We start from the raw sequence: 22,844 nt of genomic DNA, 5'->3' as shown, positions 1-22,844 counted from the left end.
CGCAAAATTTAGTGAAAAGCATATCATTCGCGCACGAAACATATAGATGTTCGTCATCATTTCACTCGCGAAAAATATCAAAATGGCGACATCGATCTACAATATATTCAAACAGAGGAAATGTCAGCCGACGTGCTAACTAAATGGTTATCTTCGCAGAAACATTACAGATGCATCTTAAAATAAATAAAAAAAACGAAGCAATTCCAATGCCTAAATACAACCCTGTTTTAGCGCCCTCTACAGTATTTTATACATAATTTAAGTATCTATTGTACCTTGCACATTCTGTAACTACGAACTAAAATCCGAACTCTCTATCTTAATAAAGACGTCGAGCAGAACGGACATCATCCACATGAACAAGAATTGTAATCAAATTAATAGAGTTAAATTATGTAAGAAAAGTCAATTGACTGACATTTCCAATGAACTTTGCATACCCGCGCTCCTTAATGGTTTAAGCTCATCATGTTCAATTTCTGATGGGTACCATATTTCAACAATAGACAAAATTTCAACTGGCATAATACTTTTAAACGACTTTAACGGCTCGGTCAATAATAACACGCTTAACTTTCATTGACATGTTTAGAACCTTCATGATTAAAGCTAAAGCAATGATTCTAGCATTGTAATATCGGTACAAATTTTAGTCTTTCAAATTTTAAATAAATAAAAAGTACCGAAAATTACGAATTCATATCCAATACAATTTGTATGTCAAGCGTAACGGATGTGTTTCGGACCGCTCTGCTAAAAAGAGTTTTCAAAAATTCAAATCTGGACACAATTGATGTTCGTATTGAGACAGTTACTCTATATCAGTGGATTTTTGAAGTTTTCTGCCTCTTTCTTTCCCCCGTAAAACATATTTCCCATAAGAAAGAGTGTTAAAATAAAAAAGTGCAAAAGAAAATTTTAAATATTAACAGTATCATAACAATATACGCAATCCATGGACTGCAAAAGGTGCAAACTGCAAATCCGTGGAGAAACGGGAATAAGGTGTGCGGGTGTGTGTAGCAAAACATATCATTCCCAATCGAAATGCTCGGGAATAGATCAATATACATCGCTACATGTGAGATGAATGTGTGGTTTACATTAGCAGCGCTGACCTTGCAATTAAGGAGGTTCAGAGTGTAGTCGAGAAGAACGATTCACGATTGCTTGATTACAAGTTTGAATTCGAAAGTGCACTTAAAACTCATGAAAAAGAAATCAAAAGCTTTCCGGAGGTTATCGAGAAAAAATTCAGTGAAAGAATAAGTGGAATGCAAAAAGCGCAAGAAGTATGCGAGCGAGGTGTGCGTGAAATGCATAAAATTCGCGAAATAACTGCAAACTTCTGTAGTATGATTATAAGTCGGATATGCCTTAACATTAATATTCATAAACATTTTGTTTTGATTTTTATTTTATTGTCCACTTATGCATTCACTTTGCTGTGCCGTTTAAATAGAGTATCATATTTCTTAAAAGGTTCATTACACTTGAAACTAAACGCAAATAGAGCTAACGTAATTATTTTATGTGCGGCGCGTGAATGCTAGAATCATATTACACAAGTAAACACCGAAAAATTGTTATTGGCTTGCATTGACAAAAAGTACTATAAAAACGCTTGTACGTAGTATGTAAGAAACAACAAAGAAAACAACCGTTTTAGAAGCTGGATGTCTAGCTTGAAACGATAAATAAAATAAATAAATATATTTCAAATAATAAACAATACTTTCTTTAAATCAATACATTCTTTACACTTCAACAAACAAAGTGGCAAAATATGCAAGGAACTGCAGGAAACCAGAGAGGAAAATTCGATTTGATTTGTATAAGTTATCATATCATGCCCGTCCTAATATTTGACCCAGCAGTTAGCATTGCTTTGATCTTGTTTTTCACAAACAAATACGCCGTCTATAAATTCTGCCTAGTAATCATCACGCCATAATATGTCCAGTTATGGGATCCTAACGTAACTTGCTCAGTAACAATGAAAAACACCAAATCCCTTTACGGTACCCAGACACCCAACTAAGAGCATTGCTTAACAACAGCTTAGCAATATGATCGGGTCAGTCAAGTATTACGACAACAACATGATAATGGGCTTGAGTTTGCAATAAACATTAATAGCGGCTCCACAGTGGAGTTGGGTCGGTCAGGCATTGCAGCAGCGGCTTAACGGTGGGCGTTCGCTAACAATGCATCCCAAAGCAGTATCACCAAACACACAAGATCAAGGCATATGACAACAACAACAACATAGACAGACAAAGGGTATTTAAGGTGGCAGCTTAGAATAAGAAGGGGGTTATTTCAGTTATTGATTTACAACGATAAGTCGTGGTCGGGACAATTAATTTAGCTCTCCTAAGAACTAAAAAATTATATGTAAGAGTACCTAGAATAAAGTTTATTTCTAAAAAAGTAAAAAGTGTTTTAATATAAAGTGAAAAACCTAATTTATATTCTATGTATTTGATCTCCCGCTAATTCTATGCATGCTCGTTTGTACATATGTATACAAACAAGAAACAATGAAATACGAATTCTGGGCTCGAATCATAACATTCGTGCACCGATCAACAACCATACGAAAGAAAATTACGCGACACGTCAATCGTATAAGCTGAATTGCATTGAAACAAACGAATGCAGGCGGGTCGTAGTTTATTTTCAATTCACAATAGTTTTCGAGTTCCACATTGCTGTGGATCGTATTTTTAGGTCACAATAGATGTGGAACTGTCAAAACTGCTGAAAAACTATAAAATTGCAAATAAAATACAAATTGTTCTACAGGAAATAGATTTAAGGAAATCAGACACCAAAGCGGTGCCTCCAGTGCTACAATTGGCAGCTACACTTTCACTTTTGGCTAGCGGTGGGTACCAGCACAGTGTTGGCAGCGACTATTTGATCGGTATGGGCCAGTGCACTGTTTCGAAGTTTACATCCCACGTCTTGAAAGAAATGGAAAGGAAGTTATCCACGCAGTTAATACGATTTGCGCCAGAAGATTCACTTAGCTGCAAGGAGTGGTTTGTGGAGCAGAACAAAATACCTGGAGGTAAACAACTTAAATTATATTTTTACTAATTATAGTAAATTTTTAGTTATAGGGTGCGTTGATGGCACTCACATCGTCTTGCAAAAACCTACAGCAAACGAGCACATGTACTTCAATAGGAAAGGCTATCATAGCATCAACGCAATGGTAGTAAGTAGCTATTACAATATATTGCTTGAATAAATGTGATATTTGTTACAATCTTTTTACTAGGAGGTATGTTCCCAATCCTTCAAATCTTCGCAATGTGTATTCCACTGATTTTTTTACTTTGTAACAGGGGGTTCTGGCTACCCCCTTGAACCATGGTGCATAACCACTTATAAAAACGCTTTGGATGGTTCAAGTGAAGCAATTTTCAATGATATTCACTCCAAGGCAAGATGCATTATTGAAAGAAGCATTGGAACTCTAAAAGGGCGTTGGAGAATTTTAGGATATGGCAAGAGAGGACGATACCATCCTACAAATGTGGCAAGATTTGCTAACGTATGTGCTGCATTACACAACGTCTGCATTAAATTTAAAATTAACTACAATCGTCAGAATTATGACTCTGACCATTCATTTGAAATCGACGCCGCATATGATTGGAACGAAAACAGTTTAGAAATGGAAGTATCTATCGGATTTGATAGCTCTTCTGGCCATTTGAGTCCACACCAAAACTCTGAAAATGGAGATGCCGATTTTACTTGTTCCCAGCAGTCATTGTTCACAAGCTGTTTTAATATAATTCAAGTTAAAAGTAGTTCAGACGAAAATTGTACCTACACCTCAAAGTGTTCGATTTACTAGACCTTTACGAATGTGTTTTGAAAAAGAGGATGATGCAGCTATACATAAAGAATATGAGCGCTTACGAAATGAAATTAATAACTTAAAAATACACAAATTTAAATTGAATAATGGAAAGCGCGTTTGTGTAAAATACCAAGTTCATTTAACATTATTTGATGGCAAATGCGTGAACAGTATTGTGGATAATCCAGCCTCCTCCAGATGTCCAATATGTTTGTGTACAGCACACCAATTTGGAAATCTTCAAAACGATTTTACTCCAAACGAAACATCCTTATCTTTCGGCCTACGCTTGCTACATGCCGAAATCAAATTATTTGAATTTTTAAAAAACTTAAGTTATCGCATGCCATTTAAACAGTGGGATATTACTTCTAATTTACGAGGTTAGTGTTAATACTAAGATAAATTAATTTTCACACTATTCGTGAATGAATTAACTAATGAATTACAAACTCGATATTGATTATGATATAAATATTCTATCTATAAATGGTATAAAACGCGTATAAATATTTACTTCTTATACAATATTATATGAAATATAATTTTATTTACATTTTAACTTTAATAGATGAATTTAATTTAAGAAAACAAAAAATTCAAAGCACTCTTTTCGATAATTTCGGAGTAAAAGTCGATCTGTGTCTGCAAGGTCACGGTACAAGCAATACAGGAAATGTTGCTCGAAAATGTCTAAGACAACCCGAAAAATTTGGGAAATGTTTGGAGCTCAGTGGAGAATATGTCAAAAAATTAACAAGTATTTTACTGTGCTTTAAAACCAAAAAAAAAATTGACTTGGATAAATTAGAAAAACTTTGTTTTAAAACGTATGAAGACCACTACACAATATATCCATGGGCCAGACTAAGTCCAACAGTACATAAACTTTTAAGGCATGGATGTGAAATTGCCCGTCAATTTAGTCTTCCTATTTCATATTATTCGGAGGATTCAAGCGAGGCGTGGCATAAACACAACCGTAGAAACATGCGAGATCATGCTCGACAAAGCAGCTGCGTAAACAGAATTACCGATGTCTTTAATTACGCAATATACTATTCTGACCCAAAAATATCGCTAACGTTCCTCAATAATCGATTAAAATTTCAAAAGTTAATGTTTTAAGGTAACATACCTAAGCTTAAGAATGTAATTTTTTCAAAGATTATAACTTCTAAAGAATTATATAAGATAGTTTTGAGAGAAAATTCAATTTTATGTATATTTTTAATATTTTTTTCAGTAGTGCCAGCAATATAGGGGATTTAGAAGATTAGTCATAACAAAAATTTTGAAGTATTTATAAGAATTTTGTTGATATTTTGATGGCATATTAAGCGTTGTGGTTCAGTCGACATCTTTAAAGTATCATAACTTTCGGTCTGTAGCACCTACAGACATGAAAAAACTATCAAATTAAAGCTTTTTAACTGAACTTTTAGAAAATGTCATCATTTTTTTCCAGAACTTCCATTTCACTAATACTTTTCTTAAAAAAAGAAAAAAAGGGCTAATAAATCGTCACTTTGGGAGAATTTTTTAACTGTTTCTTTATTAGAAACAAAAAATTCTATAATTTTCCATAAAAGTACATTTAATTACCTTTCAAATGATATATCAAACATATCCGTAGCTCTTCTCTAAGAGGCGGAAATTAGATATGTCCCTCGCAACCCCGTTTGAGACTACTGTGCGGCGTCGAGCAACCGTGCGCTTATTGTTGTAGTGCTCCGCCCATTAACCGTTTACTCCGAATTTGAAAAGGCTCAACGACCTTTCCAAACGAGGTTTGGCGTTTGGGTAAGGATTAGTTTAGTCCCTTTTATTATAGTATATTGTCATATAGTTACATAGTTACATTTAAGGTTAGTCTAAGGTAAAGAGAATAACTGTAATAAGTAAATAGAAAGTAAGAGCATAGTTATAAGTTATTAATGTAACTGTAAAAAGTAAATAGAAAGGAAGAGCATAGTTATAAGTTATTAATGTAACTGAATTGAAATAAAAGTTTAGTTCTTGAAGTGACATTGAAGAGGTTTGTTTAACTTGGACACTTGACTGGCGACGAGGATGGGATAAAAAAAAATATAAAACATTATTTAAGCTGATTTAAATATTTGTTACTCAACTGTTAGACGGTTTAATAAAATAGAGTTACCTAAGACGCAGAAAGATATAAAATCTTTTTTGGGAATAACGGGCTACTACAGGCGTTTTATTAAAGACTATTCGAAAATAGCATATCATTTAATAAAATATTTAAAGCAAGGCGCAAAGATTAAAGCTACTGATAAAGATTTCAAGGCTGCTTTTGAAAAATTAAAAACATTAATAAAAAATTATCCTATACTTATCCACCCAGACTTTAGCAAACCGTTCACGTTGGTTACCGATGCAAGTAATTATGCTTTAGGAGCAGCACTGATGCAAGGAGATAGAGTAGTTTCTTTTGCAAGTCGTACCTTAAATGGACACGAGAAAAATTATAGTACGATTGAAAAAGAATTACTCGCAATAGTTTGGGCCACAAAATATTTCCGTCCATATCTTTTCGGTCGAAGATTCTCAATCAAGACGGATCACCGTCCATTAGTGTGGCTGAATAATATAAAGGAACGTCGTAGATTCAGAAACTGAAATGGAAATAAATCTTAACGAGATATTTGATGAGGATTTATACACTGTACATAGCGCAGAAAGCGATGATACAGATTACATTAAAATAACCGAACAGCCTGTTAACATTTTTAAAACGCAGTTGATAATCTACATTTCTGATAAAAACTCATGTAAAACTGAAATAATTTTTAAAAATAAAATTCGTCATATTTTAAAAGTTGCAGATAAAAAGTATATTTTGGAATTTATGAAGGAAAAATTGTCTGCGAAGGGACTAGTAGTGGTTTATTGTCCAAACATTGATTTATTCAGAGAATTTCAATCCAACTACACTGAATATTTCGCAAAAAACAAGTATCTTAAAGTAATGAGATCACCGATTTTGATTGAAGACATAATTGATAGAGAAAAGCTTTTACAACTGATAGAAACAACGCATTTAAAGAATAACCACAGGGGTATTCTGGAAGTTTTCGAAGAAATAAAGAGAGATTATTTTTACCCAAAACTACAGAAAGAGATTCAAAAATATATAAATAATTGTGGAATATGTAAGTTAGCAAAATTTGACAGAAGTCCAGTGAAATATAAGTTGAACGTAACACCTACTCCAAAACATCATAACGACATTGTACATATAGATATTTGGTACCCACAACGCGGTGCGATGTATTTGACAAGTATAGATAAACTTACGAAATACGCAACTGCTCAGTATTTGGAGGATAGAACCTGGGTCTCAATTCTGACAGCCCTTAAACAAAGAATCCAGTATCTAGGTAAACCAAAACAAGTAGTTTTTGATAGTGAACTAGATACAGCCGCAATAAGAGAGTTTTTGAAAGATCAAGAAATAAATTTACATACGACTACGACTTATTTGAAGACCGGAAATGCTGATGTAGAAAGACTGCACGGCACGCTTAATGAACATGTACGCTTATATAACGCAGATCCAAGCAACACGGACGAGCTTCAGGACAAAGTGTTTAAAGCAGTAGTGTCTTACAATAACACTGTGGAACAAATTCAGGTTAGCAAAAGTTAGGTCCATTCTGAGAGTGGCGGGTGAAAATAGAGGCGAAATTAGAAGACCCGTATCGCGCCGTTTGTTTATGTTAGTTCGAATTTTTTTTTAATCGGCCTTCGAAGTTTGCAGTCAAATGCCGATTTTCAGTATATTGTTTATATGGTTTTTTGGCTATAACTCGTCGACTAATTGATATTTTTTCAATCTGTAAAAGCCAAATTATTGCTAGAGACCTGTGCAATAATTACAATTTTTGAAAAAATTGATTTCGAAAATTTTTATGGTACTTATGAGGCAAAATGTTGGAAAAATTATTTTTTTTTCATGTTTTTTGAAAATATTTTCAACAAAACTAAGTCTTTTTTACATTTTGTGTGGTCTATAATATGCTTCTCAGTTTCTTAAATAAATGTAATTTGAAAAGAAAATTACGGGATTAAATACTTTGGCAGCTACTTTGACGAAAGTCACAAAATGTTCGAAAAATTAACGTTTTCCTTATTATTTCTTAATATCTGGCAAGCAACTCATTTTTTTCGCTTTTTTTCTTATCTAAAATATAGTTTTCAATCCATGACATAAATATCATGGAAAAAAATATAGTATCAGTCGAAAATTTGTGCGATATACACACATTCATTACATAAAACTAATGTAAAAAAACCCAAAATTCCTAGTAAACACATAGTAATTAAAAATTCCCGAAACCATTAAATAAATATCGATTTCGGTAGAAGTAGTTAAAAAGGGATGTTTCAAGAATTAGGAACATTCCAAAAACAATTAAAGAAAAGGAAATGCTAAGTATGGATTAAAAAAGGGATTTTCCGAGAAGAATGCATGTTCCAAAAATAATTAAGGAAAAGGAAATTCCCAGAATACAATTAAGAAAGGGAATTTCCAGGAACAATCAATAGCTATTAAAATAATATTTGTAAACATTTGTGTTGCATGCGAACTAATTTTAAAAATAAAGATTCAGTTAAGACTCGAAACTCAGCCGAAGCTGATGTCTTTTAATTTTCGCTCGGTCGTGATAAAATTTGCTATTCATTCTTTTGGAACCTATTTCATTTATTGAGTGATTTAAGTTAAGTGTATCAGTTTCATAAAATTAACAAAAAAAAACATTCTATAATATATATTGTATTAAAAATGTCGGAACCAACATGTAAAATGAACCATTTTTGTAATATTTGTGGACGTTTCATAGTAAGCGATGAAAAATGCGGCAATGTGACTGATTCTTTTTTGGAAATCTATAGACAATATTTCTCGCAAGAGTTTATCAATGACGTAAACTATGCCCCTAAAAAAGTTTGCTTTAATTGCTATTCAATTCTTATGCAATGGAAAAGTGAAAAGAAGAAGGCTATGCCTTTTGGTGTACCAATGATTTGGTCAGATAATAACCCACATCAAGAAGAAAATTGCTATGGATGTACCAACTACAATAAAACTTTGAATAGAAGGAAAACAAAGAATAAAACTTATGTAGCAGTGTCAAGTGTCCAATTACCATTACCGCACTCAGAATTCGTTCCAGTACCAACATACCGAAGTACTGATCTTCAAACAGGTATCAGTACTACAACCACCCCTGCCACACCCATGGATTTCTCCTCAGAATTCAACCCTGGTGAAGGTACATCAAATAAAACATCAAAGGACCCAATCCTAATAACACAAAACCAATTGGATGGAATTGTTGCAAATTTGTGTTTGACTCAGAAAAAATCAGAACGACTGGCGTCATTTTTGAAAGGAAATAATTTGCTGACGAAAGGTACAAAAGTAACAGCATATCGAAAACGCCAAAAAGAGTTACAAAAGTTCTTCAATGTCAATGATGCAAAAAATTTCGCTTATTGCAACGATATTGAAAAGTTAATGGAGGCGATAGGGTTAACCTATAAAAAAGATGATTGGCGTCTCTTTATCGATAGTTCACTAATCAGCTTAAAAGTTGTGCTTTTGCACAAGACAAATAGAATGCCTTCTGTTCCGATTGCGTATAGCACTGACACTAGTGAAACTTTCGATAAATTGAAAGACATTCTGGAAGTAGTCGAATATAACGAACACCAATGGCGCATTTGCTGCGACCTCAAAGTAGTTTCCTTGATTACAGGCTTAACAGCATCTGGCCGTCCAAAATATCCGTGTTTTTTGTGCGATTGGGATTCACGATACGGAGAAGGTATTAAAGGAAGAAACCAGTACAAACAACATAACTGGAGTAGTCGAATTGGGCGAAAATGGCCTAATGACAATAGGCTACACGAAAGTCTTGTTCCTGAAATGAAAATTTTGTTGCCGTTGCTCCACATTAAACTTGGCATTGCTAAAAATTTTTTGAAATGTATCGCAAAAAGACCAGCAGTATTCAACCGCTTGAAAGATATTTTCCCAAGACTAAGTAAGGCCAAAATTCAGGAAGGGGTTGTTAATGGTCCCGACATACGGAAACTAATGAGTCGTCAAGATTTTGAGCAAGTTCTGACAGACCGAGAATTAAATGGATGGCTCGCATTGAAAGCAGTCCACGGTGCTCTAGAAGGGGGCTTAAATAAAAATGAGTTGGCACTTCGAAATTCCTTTTGATTATGATTCTTGGGTTAGTAGGGAATGTTTTAATATAGAATTTAAAATCAGTTCACGTGGCCGATTTTAAATAATTTGAGTTTGAAATTAGAAATAGCGCTATAGCGCTATATATATAATATATTTTATTCAATACTTTTTCGAAATCTCAAAACTGTTTTGAAAATTGGGATCGAAAGCCCTCGTTGTCTTCTATTTTATGCAATTTATTTGAAAAGAATCCGATCATAAATGGCAAAGTTATTCGCATTTGAATGTCCACCACAAGCGCACATTGTTCATTGTATAGGACGTATAGGATTTGTACTGGTGGACGACCCTTGCGGCATCACATTCCAATGCGAAATTATAACGGTAAACATCAAAATAATTACATATATTTCACGAATCTAACTGCGCAACAATCGGAGTCAGAGTCATAGTCATAGTAGAAAAATAATTGCGTCGTAGTTTTACACAGGAGCCTATAGTCACTAAAATAAAATGCGCAGTAGAGCAAGAACAGAGAATAATTATGTTCATTATTTGTAAAAATTAATTAGATTAGGTAAGTCAATTTTTCGAAATTTTAAACTTTAACTATTGACGCAAAGTGTTTATTTAATCTATTACATTATTATTATTATTCATTTTTAAATAGCAATCATTAGACATGCAGTCACAAGGTAAATCTTCCAAAAATCATGAACAAAATCGTCATAGTATGTGTTTGATTTGCAAAAGGAAGCCGCAGAAACAGTATTTTAAAACTACAGGCGCAATTGGAGCTCAAATCAAACTACTATTTCCTGATTTTAATGAAAAGGATTCAAGGCTTCCTGATGTGGTTTGTTGTGCTTGTAGGCACAAAATTATAAGAGCTAGTGCAAATCCAAGTTTGAAAGGTTCCCTTCAAATGCCAGATTACTCAAAATACCATTTTAAAATAAAAACCCGTACATCAGTGTCAGAAAAAGAATGTGAGTGTACTTTGTGCAACGAAATTAGATCAAGACAAGGAAATTTGGATGCCGTAAATGCTAAAAAAAAATCTAAATCTTTAAAGACTACTACTACTAATAGTAGGCGCTGCTCAAAGTGTCTTACTTTAATTGCTAAAGGTGTTAGTCATAAATGTTATGCAACTTCAACGTTGACAAATATTCATGAATGCGTCCAATCGCCAAAGCAAGCCGAACAATTATTATCTGGACTGTTAAAAAAGAACATACTTAAAGACAAATTAAATGTCAAAGAAGGAAGCACAACCATTCCAGCATCCCTATCGCAGCAGCATGGTAAACCCTTAGATTTACTCATTAATGCAAATCCGAAAAAAGTAGTACGTCAGATATCATCTAATGATTTATGTGAGTTACAAACAGACCTAAATTTATCGAATCGTCAGGTAAAGAATGTTTCTAAATTCATAAGAAAAAAAACGAGTACAAGAGATATTATTGAACCTTATGCTCAAGAAAAATTTGTTTTTACGTCCCACAACTTGGATGATTTTTTTGAAGTGCAGTCATTTGATTTTGAAACAACAAAAAAAGACGTAATGACAAAAGCTACAAACTTTGCTGTTGTTTGTGTTGACTTGATGCTCTTTGTAAGGCACATTATTGATAAACGGGAAATTTTTGATTTTCACTTAAATTTTGGTCTCGACGGTGGCGGAGGTTCCCTGAAATTCACCTTGTCTATACAATCAAGTCAAGAAAATGATGATTTAAACCAGAAAACTAAAAAAAACAGTGAAAAATGGAAGGATACTGGAGTGAAAAAAATATTTATCATTGCTCTTGCCCCAGATACCCAAGAAAATTACAATAATGTTAAACTTCTGTGGTCAAAATTGGAAATAAATAAATGTTTGATTGAATATCCTGGAACAATAACGACGGACTTGAAACTTGCAAATATTATTACGGGTTTGACAAGTAACGCAAGTTTTTGCCCATGCATTTGGTGTGACGTCACAAAATCTGATTTAAGTTCCTGTGGTACTTTAAGGACAACTGCAAGCTGCCTGTCTAATTACAATAATTGGTGTCATCAAGGAAGTGTGAAAAATAAAGTGAAGGATTTCAAAAATTGCATACATCCACCTTTGTTTTGCTCAGATAAGGATCAATTAATTTTGGATGTGATCCCTCCTCCTGAACTGCATCTATTGTTAGGATGTGTTAACACTCTTTACAGTAGCATGCTTAAACTACATCCTAATATTGCAGAAAAGTGGGCGCAGGAATGTCATGTTCAAAAAAGTTGTACAAATGGTGGCAATTTTTCGTTTGAAGGGAATGCTTGTAAGATCTTACTTAATAATGTTGACAAACTTCAACGGTTATGCGAAGTTAATTTTGGTGGTCTATCAGGTTGCATTGCGTACGTAGATACTTTTAGAAAGTTTAAAACAGTTGTTGACGATTGTTTTTCTTTTAAATTACGGCCAAAGCTTCAACAACATGTTACCGAATTTCAGAAAAGTTATGAACTTTTAGGAATTTCGGTAACACCAAAAGTTCACACAATTTATAACCACGTTCCACAGTTTTGCTCAAAATTTCAGAAAGGTCTAGGATTTTTTGCAGAACAAGCCACAGAATCGGTACATCACGATTTCAACGAAAAGTGGAAAAACTTTAAGGTAGCAAAAATTAATGAAAATTACTTTGCAAAACTACTTCGAGCTGTACGTAGCTACAATAGTACACATATATAGCTTTGTGAGCAGTATATTATATGTATTAGTTTTAATTTATATTTAATAAAATTAGTTTAATAAAATATTTCATGAACATTATTTTGTTTCTTTATGATTACATTTATGCATTAAATCAATTCTAATACGCATTAAAAGCAAGCAATTTGAAGCAATGAACAATGTGCGCTTGTGGTGGACATTCAAATGCGAATAACTTTGCCATTTATGATCGGATTCTTTTCAAATAAATTGCATAAAATAGAAGACAACGAGGGCTTTCGATCCCAATTTTCAAAACAGTTTTGAGATTTCGAAAAAGTATTGAATAAAATATAATATAGTAATAATAGCGCTATTTCTAATTTCAAACTCAAATTATTTAAAATCGGCCACGTGAACTGATTTTAAATTCTATATTAAAACATTCCCTACTAACCCAAGAATCATAATCAAAAGGAATTTCGAAGTGCCAACTCATTTTTATTTAAGCCCCCTTCTAGAGCACCGTGAGTCATCAAAGGACTTTTGGGTAAAGAACGTGAAGAAAACTACAGGCAATCTGTTGCAAACATGTTGGCAGCTTTCGCTGAAATTGGGGTTAATATGTCATACAAAATTCATCTCTTGCATCAGCATCTTGAAAAACTCGCTCAACAGTTGCCAACTGAATCTGATGAGCAAGGCGAACGTCATCACCAAACTGCGCTTCCATTTGAAACAAGGTAACTATAGAGTGTGCATATTTTGAATTCCTAGATTTTTCTAATATCTTGGTCAGAGTGCACAATTTAAACATGTTAACGATTGAAAACTATTTTCGTTTCAGGTACAGAGGAAAGAAATCTCCAGATGCGATACTCGCTGAAATTTGTTGGTGGTATAAAAACACCTTTGAAGAAGAGGAAGACGAGGAAACAGAGGAAGAAGGGGAAGACACAGATGAAAATCCAGAATATCTGTTGGACGAAATAATCGATCTCTCTGATGATGATGACGATGACCAAGACATTAGAGAGAGCAGTGATGTTGATCCACAGCCGCCTGCTAAACGGCAGCTGGCCAAATTATTAATTTAATTTATTTTATTTTTCTACTTAAAACTTTTCATTATTAACATTTCAAAATTATATTTTTTTCCATATTTTTATATTTTCTTTTTCTATGTTTCTTCAAAACCAACACTGAACAAAATTGGTAAATAAAAAATGAGAAATAAATTAATATTAAGCTCAAAAAACGCAAGTTTTGTATTATGACTGTATGCCTAAAGCGCAAATTGTCGACTAAGACAATTTTTTTTCAAATTACATTTATTTAAGAAACTGAGAAGCATATTATAGACCACACAAAATGTAAAAAAGACTTAGTTTTGTTGAAAATATTTTCAAAAAAACATGAAAAAAAAATAATTTTTCCAACATTTTGCCTCATAAGTACCATAAAAATTTTCGAAATCAATTTTTTCAAAAATTGTAATTATTGCACAGGTCTCTAGCAATAATTTGGCTTTTACAGATTGAAAAAATATCAATTAGTCGACGAGTTATAGCCAAAAAACCATATAAACAATATACTGAAAATCGGCATTTGACTGCAAACTTCGAAGGCCGATTAAAAAAAAATTCGAACTAACATAAACAAACGCCGCGATACGGGTCTTCTAATTTCGCCTCTATTTTCACCCGCCACTCTCAGAATGGACCTAACTTTTGCTAACCTGAATTTGTTCCACAGTGTAATTCTATTCATTCTACAACGAAGCACCGACCAATTGACCTTTTAAACAATTTAATTTCGCAAGAAAACTTATCCAAATTTTCAGAATCATTACATGAGCAAAAGTCTAAAAGAATAAATACGATAAATACGAAAACAAACAGAGTTGATGAAAGCAATTTTGTAAATGATGCTGTTAAAAATAATAGAGTAAGTAAGTCAATTACCTAAATACAAAAAAATTTCAAATTATAGAAAAGAAGGAAACTATATATTATCAAATGATAATAAATTTAAAAAAATATATAAATCTCAAATAAAACGAAAAAATAATTTTGATACTTTATAACAATAAGTTATGAGCCAGCAGGGACTGCTGTATCTGGTGGAGGAGGTGTCATATAGTTACATAGTTACATTTAAGGTTAGTCTAAGGTAAAGAGAATAACTGTAATAAGTAAATAGAAAGTAAGAGCATAGTTATAAGTTATTAATGTAACTGTAAAAAGTAAATAGAAAGTAAGAGCATAGTTATAAGTTATTAATGTAACTGAATTGAAATAAAAGCATTGAAGAGGTTTGTTTAACTTGGACACTTGACTATATACCTGTATACTCTTTCTGTGTACGTCTCTGTAAGTGTTTGTTTCTCCTCTGCTTCTTGCAGTAACGGTCGTTTTAGTTTAGTTTTTCTCTGACTCTCGACAAGTGTACATTGAAATAATCATGACAAGTTATCCGAAAACTGAAGCAGGCAGCAGCACTAAAAAAGCTGTGGAAGAAGAGAAAGTAAAAAACTTGGAAAATGGAAGAATTGAAACGCATTTGAAAGTTTCCGGCGATGGATCATGGAAAAAACGTGGTTACACTTCGCTGTTCGGTGTAACGACTCTCATTGGGTACTACACAGGCAAGGTCGTTGATCCTATTGTCAAAAGTGCATACTGTCAGGCATGTGAACAAAAGAAAAAAATACTTGACGACGACGCATTTGAGGAGTGGTACGAAGAACATAAAGATTCTTGCTCCTCGAATCACGAAGGCTCCGCAGGGAAAATGGAGGTGGATTCCATTGTGGAAATGTTTTTGAGTTCCGTTGCCAAGTTTGGTGTAAAATTTTTGAATTACATCGGTGATGGCGATTCAAAAACATTTGCAGGTATTTTAAAGATTAATCCATACGGTGACGAATTTCCTGTTGTGAAAAATGAGTGCGTGGGACACGTCCAAAAACGTATGGGTACCCGACTCCGAAACATCTGCATTCTAGGAAAAAAATCGTTGAAATTGCCGCCTATCTGGCTGTAGGAATTTTCAACGAAGGTTATTCTGCGATTTTGACTACCATGCAGTTACTGGAGTTGAGTATCGGCCAACAATGCAAGATGTTTGTTGATAAGGTGGACGCACAACGGCTCGACAGAGAAAACAGGCGCACGTCATTATCAAGCAAGGAAGCTCGTACAACAAGAAGACTTGATCAATTACAACAAAATGAATTTTTTGAGGCAGAGGAAGGACTGCTATATGGTCCAGGAATAGCTGACTAGGAGGTTATTGGTCTAAGTAATCACAAATGTATAATTTTTCCTATCGAAAACTTTGAAGCGCGTTTTCTCGGCTTTTCATTTTCACGATTTTACCTAATTTATGTACACGATTGCAAAAAAACTAAACGAGCTATCCATTTCATTCAAAATGCGTTATCTTCAGTATTGTTTTCTCTTCTATGTGAACTAAAAAAAACATCCAAAAACTTTTTTTAAGCGACTTTTTTACCCAGTTGAAGAGTTTTTTTTTTCCTTGAAAAACCACTTTTTTTTCTACCTTCCCCAAAAATTCGAATTTTACGTGTTTCTTCCAATTTTCTTAGTTCACATCGAAGATAATTACATCAAAATTAATAATCTTTTTTTTTTTTTGCTTTCAGATGAAAATTGCAAGTTGTATCTTGTACAGAAGTTGGATACTTCAGTGGCAAGGCGCTCTGGGAATCTATTGATAACTCGGCTTACAATATATTGTTGGAGATTGTACAAATTTTTTTTTTTAGTTCAAATATATATTAAACTATCCCCAAATCTTCATTTGGCTAATTGTTTTTTTTCTCATCCTACAACGCTTCGCGAAAACTACTGAATTTAGGACATCTAATTGGCCCGCCGGCCTTAATAATTATAAGAAATGCGATAATATAGCTGTGAATTTATCATAATAAAAAAAACCGATTTGGTGGTCACTTACCACAGTATTAATAGTGTCATTGTCTTTTTATACAGTTTATAAATTAATAAAGAAAATATATGTCAAAAAAGCATTAAGAAGTAAAAATATAACAGAAATGATAATGAGTGATATTGATTTGACGATTTAGAATATCACTGATATATATTCGAAGACGGGACGTTTCGATTTAGAGGAGGGGGAGTTAATACCCTACTCTGGTAAGCCGCATAACGGCAAATATATACAAAGAGTTACAGTAAACAATACTTTTTAAAGCTAGCATAAGCACAAATTAGAGGATGATGAAATAAGCTCATCCAGTAGTGAAATATTTACTGTAAACATAAACAATTATTTGTTAAGGATAGAATAAGCAAAAATTTTGTATAAAAGAAATAACGTATGAATAAAATAAGCACTTCAAGTTTAAGTTTGGAAGCAAGCGTTTTATTTTTTTTAACGCTCATCCGCGTTAGAACATTAATTTGCATGTTTAAAACCGCAATAATAAGCATATAAGCTAACGCAATACTTCACACTCCTCAACCAAAATATGATGGTAACCCAACACTCCACACGCGCAACGCTTTTGAGGAAATACCAGAGCAGCGATTAGCGTTCCCGTGGGAAACGCCTACTCAGCAAAGAATTGGTCACGTTGCAAGCACACGGGCTTAGCTTTAGTATTAGAATTAAAATACTTTTAAGTCAGTTGTAAAATAAGATTCAACCAATAAAGACTGGTCTCCGGAATAAAATTGTTTTTTTTTATAAACAACCACGACCGGGTAGTTTAACTTATACAAATATCCTGTAATTTCAAATAAATGTCAACTGTATCAAGTGATTTAACATTTAAACAAGGAATATATGAATTAAAACAAAAGGTTTCACAATGTACTCGTAATAACGAATTTATTAATGTATCAAAATGTAAAAATTATTTAGGCATTAGTTTTTGTGAACAAGAATTAAAGGATAATTGCACTTCCATCCATAAACAAATTTTAGACCACGGCAATATAGTAATAACTAATGAACATTAGACCGGAGTGAAATACGTAAATTTTTTCAAATCATATCGTAATAGCAGGGAAAAGTTGCTACATATCAATACAAATTCAGGAAAAAAAAGAAATTTCAAATCAGTTAATATCTTCCGTTCGCGCATTGCAATTAAAATTTACAAATTTTATCCCAAATCTAGCTGATTTACGAAAACTTGTAGAAGTTGTAAATGGTTAAAGATAGAGCTCACTTTTTATACATAGCACTTTCAGCATTGAGTAGTAGATTTTTAATTTACTAATCCATCCATTTCTGTGGTTCCGAGCGATCAACTTTCATCAATTTTACACCAAATCTACTAAGGAAGTGTTTAGGCCACACCCTAATATTTAATATAAATTTTTAGCCACCCTAATGGTAACTGCGCCTACCGTTCCGACTGTTGCTAACCACCGTTTCCAGTCGCTGCAACGTGAAGGCCGTTAACCCTGGCATTTCCCCGCCGAACAGTTAAAACGTTTACCGTGTTAAACGTTGTTCGGCGAGGTTACTTTCACTTCAATTTTAATTCTAACTTTCACTGCGATTTTCGAATTACTAGCATCAGGACGTGTCAGCCAGCTAAAAGGTAATTTATTATTAATTATAAATTATACATAACATAATAATACGTAAACAACGTATCTCTATTGCATATATATTTCTATGTACATATATATCTATTCTATGCATATATCTATGTATATACTGCAAATAAAATACTAATGACTATATACTGACACGCCTTTGTGCTTTTTATTTTTCTAAAATATATCATCGGAGCGACCGTGGAGGCCCCACATTTCTGAACCGCCCATTGCGTCGCACTCCGATGATAACAGGAAGCCTATGCCAAATGAGGCTTGCGTGAAAGCGGCTTACGGCTACTATAACACGTCTGTGCTTTAGATCGTCTTCCACTTGGTTACTTAATATATATTCCATCGTCTTTCTTTTCATTTTGCTTTTGATTCTGACATACCGATAAACGAAGTGCACAGAAGAGCTAGTACTCTCTGGTAGTGGTGGCAAACTATCGATGGCACTATCGATAGTATCGATGGGGTACCACTATCGTTACTATCGATGGTCCTTAACTATCGAAAAAATACTATCGAAGTTTTTTACTTTATCCAGCTGTGAAAATTTACCATCACTATTCTTTGTTTGGCGCGTTAGTTATTTTCACTTTTACTTGTAATATTATTTTTGCTTAAAAGAAATTTTCAAAATGGACAAGTTTATAACAATAAACGGAAAAGGTAATAATCTATTTGGTGAAAATATATCTATTAAGCCGTGTGAAGATTGATTTTATTACTTTTAATAGGAGCAAAAGAAAATGCAGTCGAATGCGTCTGTTCTTCGGAAAGCGAAGAAGAACGTGGTGGCAAAAAAGCACGTATTAAAATATCTTCAGTGAGTGAATTCTTAATTCTTATATAACACATTTAACTATTTTATATTTGCAAAGGTATGGAAATATTTTAATAAGTCGGATGACAAAAAACTGGCAAAATGTGTTAAATGTGCTCGTGAGTACAAGACTAGTGGCAACACTACAAATTTAAGAGACGACTTAAAAAGGATGCATCCAAATATTGAAAAAGACGAAGATGAGTTTTCAACAACTTCGTCAAGCTGTCGCACAAGTTCTGGGTCAGTGAGTTCTTTTTTTAAAAGGGCTATAGAATATGATAGCTCTTCTCAAAGAAAAGCTGACATTGACGTTGCACTAGCAAGTTTGATTGGTGAAGGAATGCAACCATTTAATCTAGTTGAGGATACTAGTTTCCGCAACTTCGTCAAAGTCTTGGATCCCAGATATGTGTTGCCGTCCAAAAATACATTGAAAAATGTTTTTGTGAAGAATATGTACGACGACAAAAAAATCAAACTTCAAGAACATTTGAATGCAGTTGAGCATGTGGCAATCACTACGGATCTTTGGACGTCTGCCGCAAATGAAGCATTTATAACATTGACATGTCATTTTATCGAAGAATGGTTTGTGTTGAAGAATGCTGTACTGCAAACAAAAAAATTAAATGACGTTTTGAACCACAATGCACAAAACATTGCAAATACAGTTTCTGATGTGCTAAAAAAGTGGAACATTTTTAATAAGGTTATCTGCATCGTTACTGACAACGCGAAATCAATGTTAAACGCATGTGATATATTGAAAATTGCACACTTACCTTGGGTTGCACATACTTTAAATCTCGCTGTGCACGACGCTTTGATGCTGAAGGCGGAGGATGGATATTTGAAGCCTATTATAACAAAATGTAAAAATATTGTACACTTTTTCAAATGCAGTTCTATTGCGACTGAAAAATTGAAAGAAGCGCAAAATACACCAACACCATTGAAATTGATTCAGGATATGCCCACAAAATGGAACAGCACATATAATATGCTCGAGAGATTGTTAACTTTACACGATGCTGCCGCTATTGTTCTTTTAGCTATAGGTAAAGCTCCTCCACCTCTTTCTGCTGATGAAAAAAATTGTGTACGCGAAATAGAAAATCTGCTTCGTCCTTTCAATGAAGCTACAAAAACTTCCTGTGGGAACAATGTCATCTTGTCTTTGATAATACCCATTGTGTATGGCCTGTATCAAAGGATGTATGAAATTAAATGCCAAATAGAAACAATTGAAGCCATAACTCTATGCGAAAACTTAATTGAAGGACTGAGAAAGCGAATGTTTCAATATGAAACACGAACTGCTCCACGATTGGGGTCACTTCTCGACCCTCGGTTCAAGCGTGAAGGATTTATTTCTAGCAGCAACGCAGAACAAGCAACCATTCGCTTAGATAATGAAGTTATGAGTCTTCTCGAAAATGAACCGCCATCTTCAACTAATAATGCACCACCAAAAAGTGTTTCTCTTTTCGCATTTATAGAGAAGAAAAATGCGGAGAAAATAAAGTCGAAGAAAGCGGGTGCCATCATTCTCAGGCGTCAATATTTAGAAAGAGAAAATACGGCAGAAGATTAAAATCCTTTAGATTTTTGGAAGGTAAACTAAAATTATGAATTAAAAAAAAAAATAATATGTATAATGAATTTTTTTTATTTGTAGGTAATTGAAAATGATTTTTTTCCTTTAAAGAAGTTGGCTTCAAAATATTTATGTATACCGGCCACATCAACTGAATCGGAAAGAGTTTTCAGTAAGGCCGGTTTAGTTATAACTGAAAAAAGAAGCCGCATACAAGAAAAAAATGCAGATATGCTAATTTTTTTAAATAAAAATACTTGGATTAATTAAATTTTTGTAAATGTGTTTTTCTGTACTCTACATTTAATTTTTATTGAACGCAATCGATACTATTGAAAGTCTAACACTATTGGCACTATCGATGGTGAGAAAAAATACTATCGTTCACTATCGATAGTGACTAAAATACTATCGCCCACTATCGATGGTGCCGACTATCGATAGTTTGCCACCACTACTCTCTGGTCATTACCAGTTCTGCTTTCACTCTTGTCGAACATCGCTGTTTGGTCAAAAAAATTTCTATTCGATGTTCTTTTGAATTACATAGTTTACACAATTACTTAACATTAAATCGCTTCAAACATTTTAATCATGTCTCTTACTCGTAAGGACATACACTGCCCATTTTTTGGTGCACCTAAACCACTGCTGTCATCGGTCCTTCCCACTAATACCGACATTATACAACGTTGGCAAGAAGTGAGGTACAAAATGACAGTAGAATCTTATACTGCCAGTTCTGGTCAGAAGTTAAGCTTCAAGTACATTATTTGACTTTTCGTCCTGCAAGTGCGAGATGACACTCAATCGTCATTAGAAATCAAATTTCTATATGCTCAAAGATATCTCGGACCGCCGCCACTTGGTAAGATATGCACTGACACACAAGAGTTAGCTTTCTAGTTTATAAATCCACTTTTTGACTTTTGCCTTTGCCCCTTTTAGGTTAACATCTGAAAAACGTTATCATCGCACATAAATAAATTCATTATGCGAAATGGTGAACTTTTTCAATCAGTGCGTACGGGGAAGCATGACATTATCTCAAACTGTTTATATTTTCTATTTGTTTGTTTTATTCCGGCATAGCCTCAAAATATTCTAAACATCTTGAAATTTGAGAATATGTGTTGTTTTTCTCAAAAATTGTAATTTAAATAGCCAATGGTCACTAATTTATACGCATGACGAGTATACTCGTCAATCACAGTTAACTGGTTAAAGACGTTGGTCTTATAACGGACAAAGATACTTCTTTTGTTGTTGATCGAAGCAAAATTAGAAGAGAAAACTAAAAATGTAGACTAAAACTTATTGAATCGGGGAATGCAATAGAGCAATTAAACGATCCGATGTGTGTGTATTTTGATGGCAGGATGGATGACAGTTTAGTTTTAGTTGAAAAAGGAAACAAACGTTATCAATCTATAAAAAAAGAAGAGCACATTTCAGTAATAACAGAACCAGGCTCAAAGTACCTTTGTCATTTAGTACCTACTTCAAAAAGTGGAAAGGACACAGCATACAGCATTGTAAATTATTTTGAAGAAAATGGTATAAATCAATCTAGTGCTGTAGTGATTGGATGTGAAGGTACGTCAACAAATACTGGGTGGAAGAATGGTGCAATAAAATTCATTGAAACCCGTTTAAAAAGACCAGTACAATGGGCCATCTGTTTCCTCCATTTTAATGAATTACCTCTGAGGCATCTAGTTGAAATACTTGATGGTAAAAGAACAGGTCCTCAGTCGTTCAGTGGGCTTCTTGGCAAACAGCTGGCTAATGTGAATCTTTGTCCATCGTTGCTTTTCAGAGGATTGAATGTTCTCTTCCTCGAATGCTTGACGCAAAAAGCTTAAGTAAAGATCAGAAATAGGGTACGTTCGCGATGGCAATCAGAACCGCAGTGTTGCAAATTTTGCAAAGTATCACGTTCTTCTTCAATCTGTGGCAACACTTGCAAAAGTCAAACGTTCTATTTACTCATCACGCGCGCAAATAACCT

The 22,844-nt window shown here is 33.7% G+C and overlaps 1 protein-coding gene across 1 annotated transcript; it reads left to right on the top strand.

Annotated features, from left to right (window-relative positions):
• The first annotated feature begins 15,270 nt into the window (after positions 1-15,270).
• LOC129247405 (E3 SUMO-protein ligase ZBED1-like) lies at positions 15,271-20,830 on the top strand. Its single transcript, XM_054886525.1, has 3 exons — positions 15,271-15,703; positions 19,148-19,236; positions 19,292-20,830. The coding sequence occupies exons 1-3, from the start codon at positions 15,271-15,273 to the stop codon at positions 20,828-20,830; spliced, it is 2,061 nt and encodes a 686-aa protein (XP_054742500.1).
• Positions 20,831-22,844: the final 2,014 nt, after the last annotated feature.

The sequence above is a fragment of the Anastrepha obliqua genome, chromosome 5 (genome assembly GCF_027943255.1).
Source record: "Anastrepha obliqua isolate idAnaObli1 chromosome 5, idAnaObli1_1.0, whole genome shotgun sequence".
NCBI classification, from domain to species: domain Eukaryota; kingdom Metazoa; phylum Arthropoda; class Insecta; order Diptera; family Tephritidae; genus Anastrepha; species Anastrepha obliqua.
The sequence above is the reverse complement of the archived record's forward strand: the minus strand, read 5'-3'. Positions and strand labels throughout refer to the sequence as shown.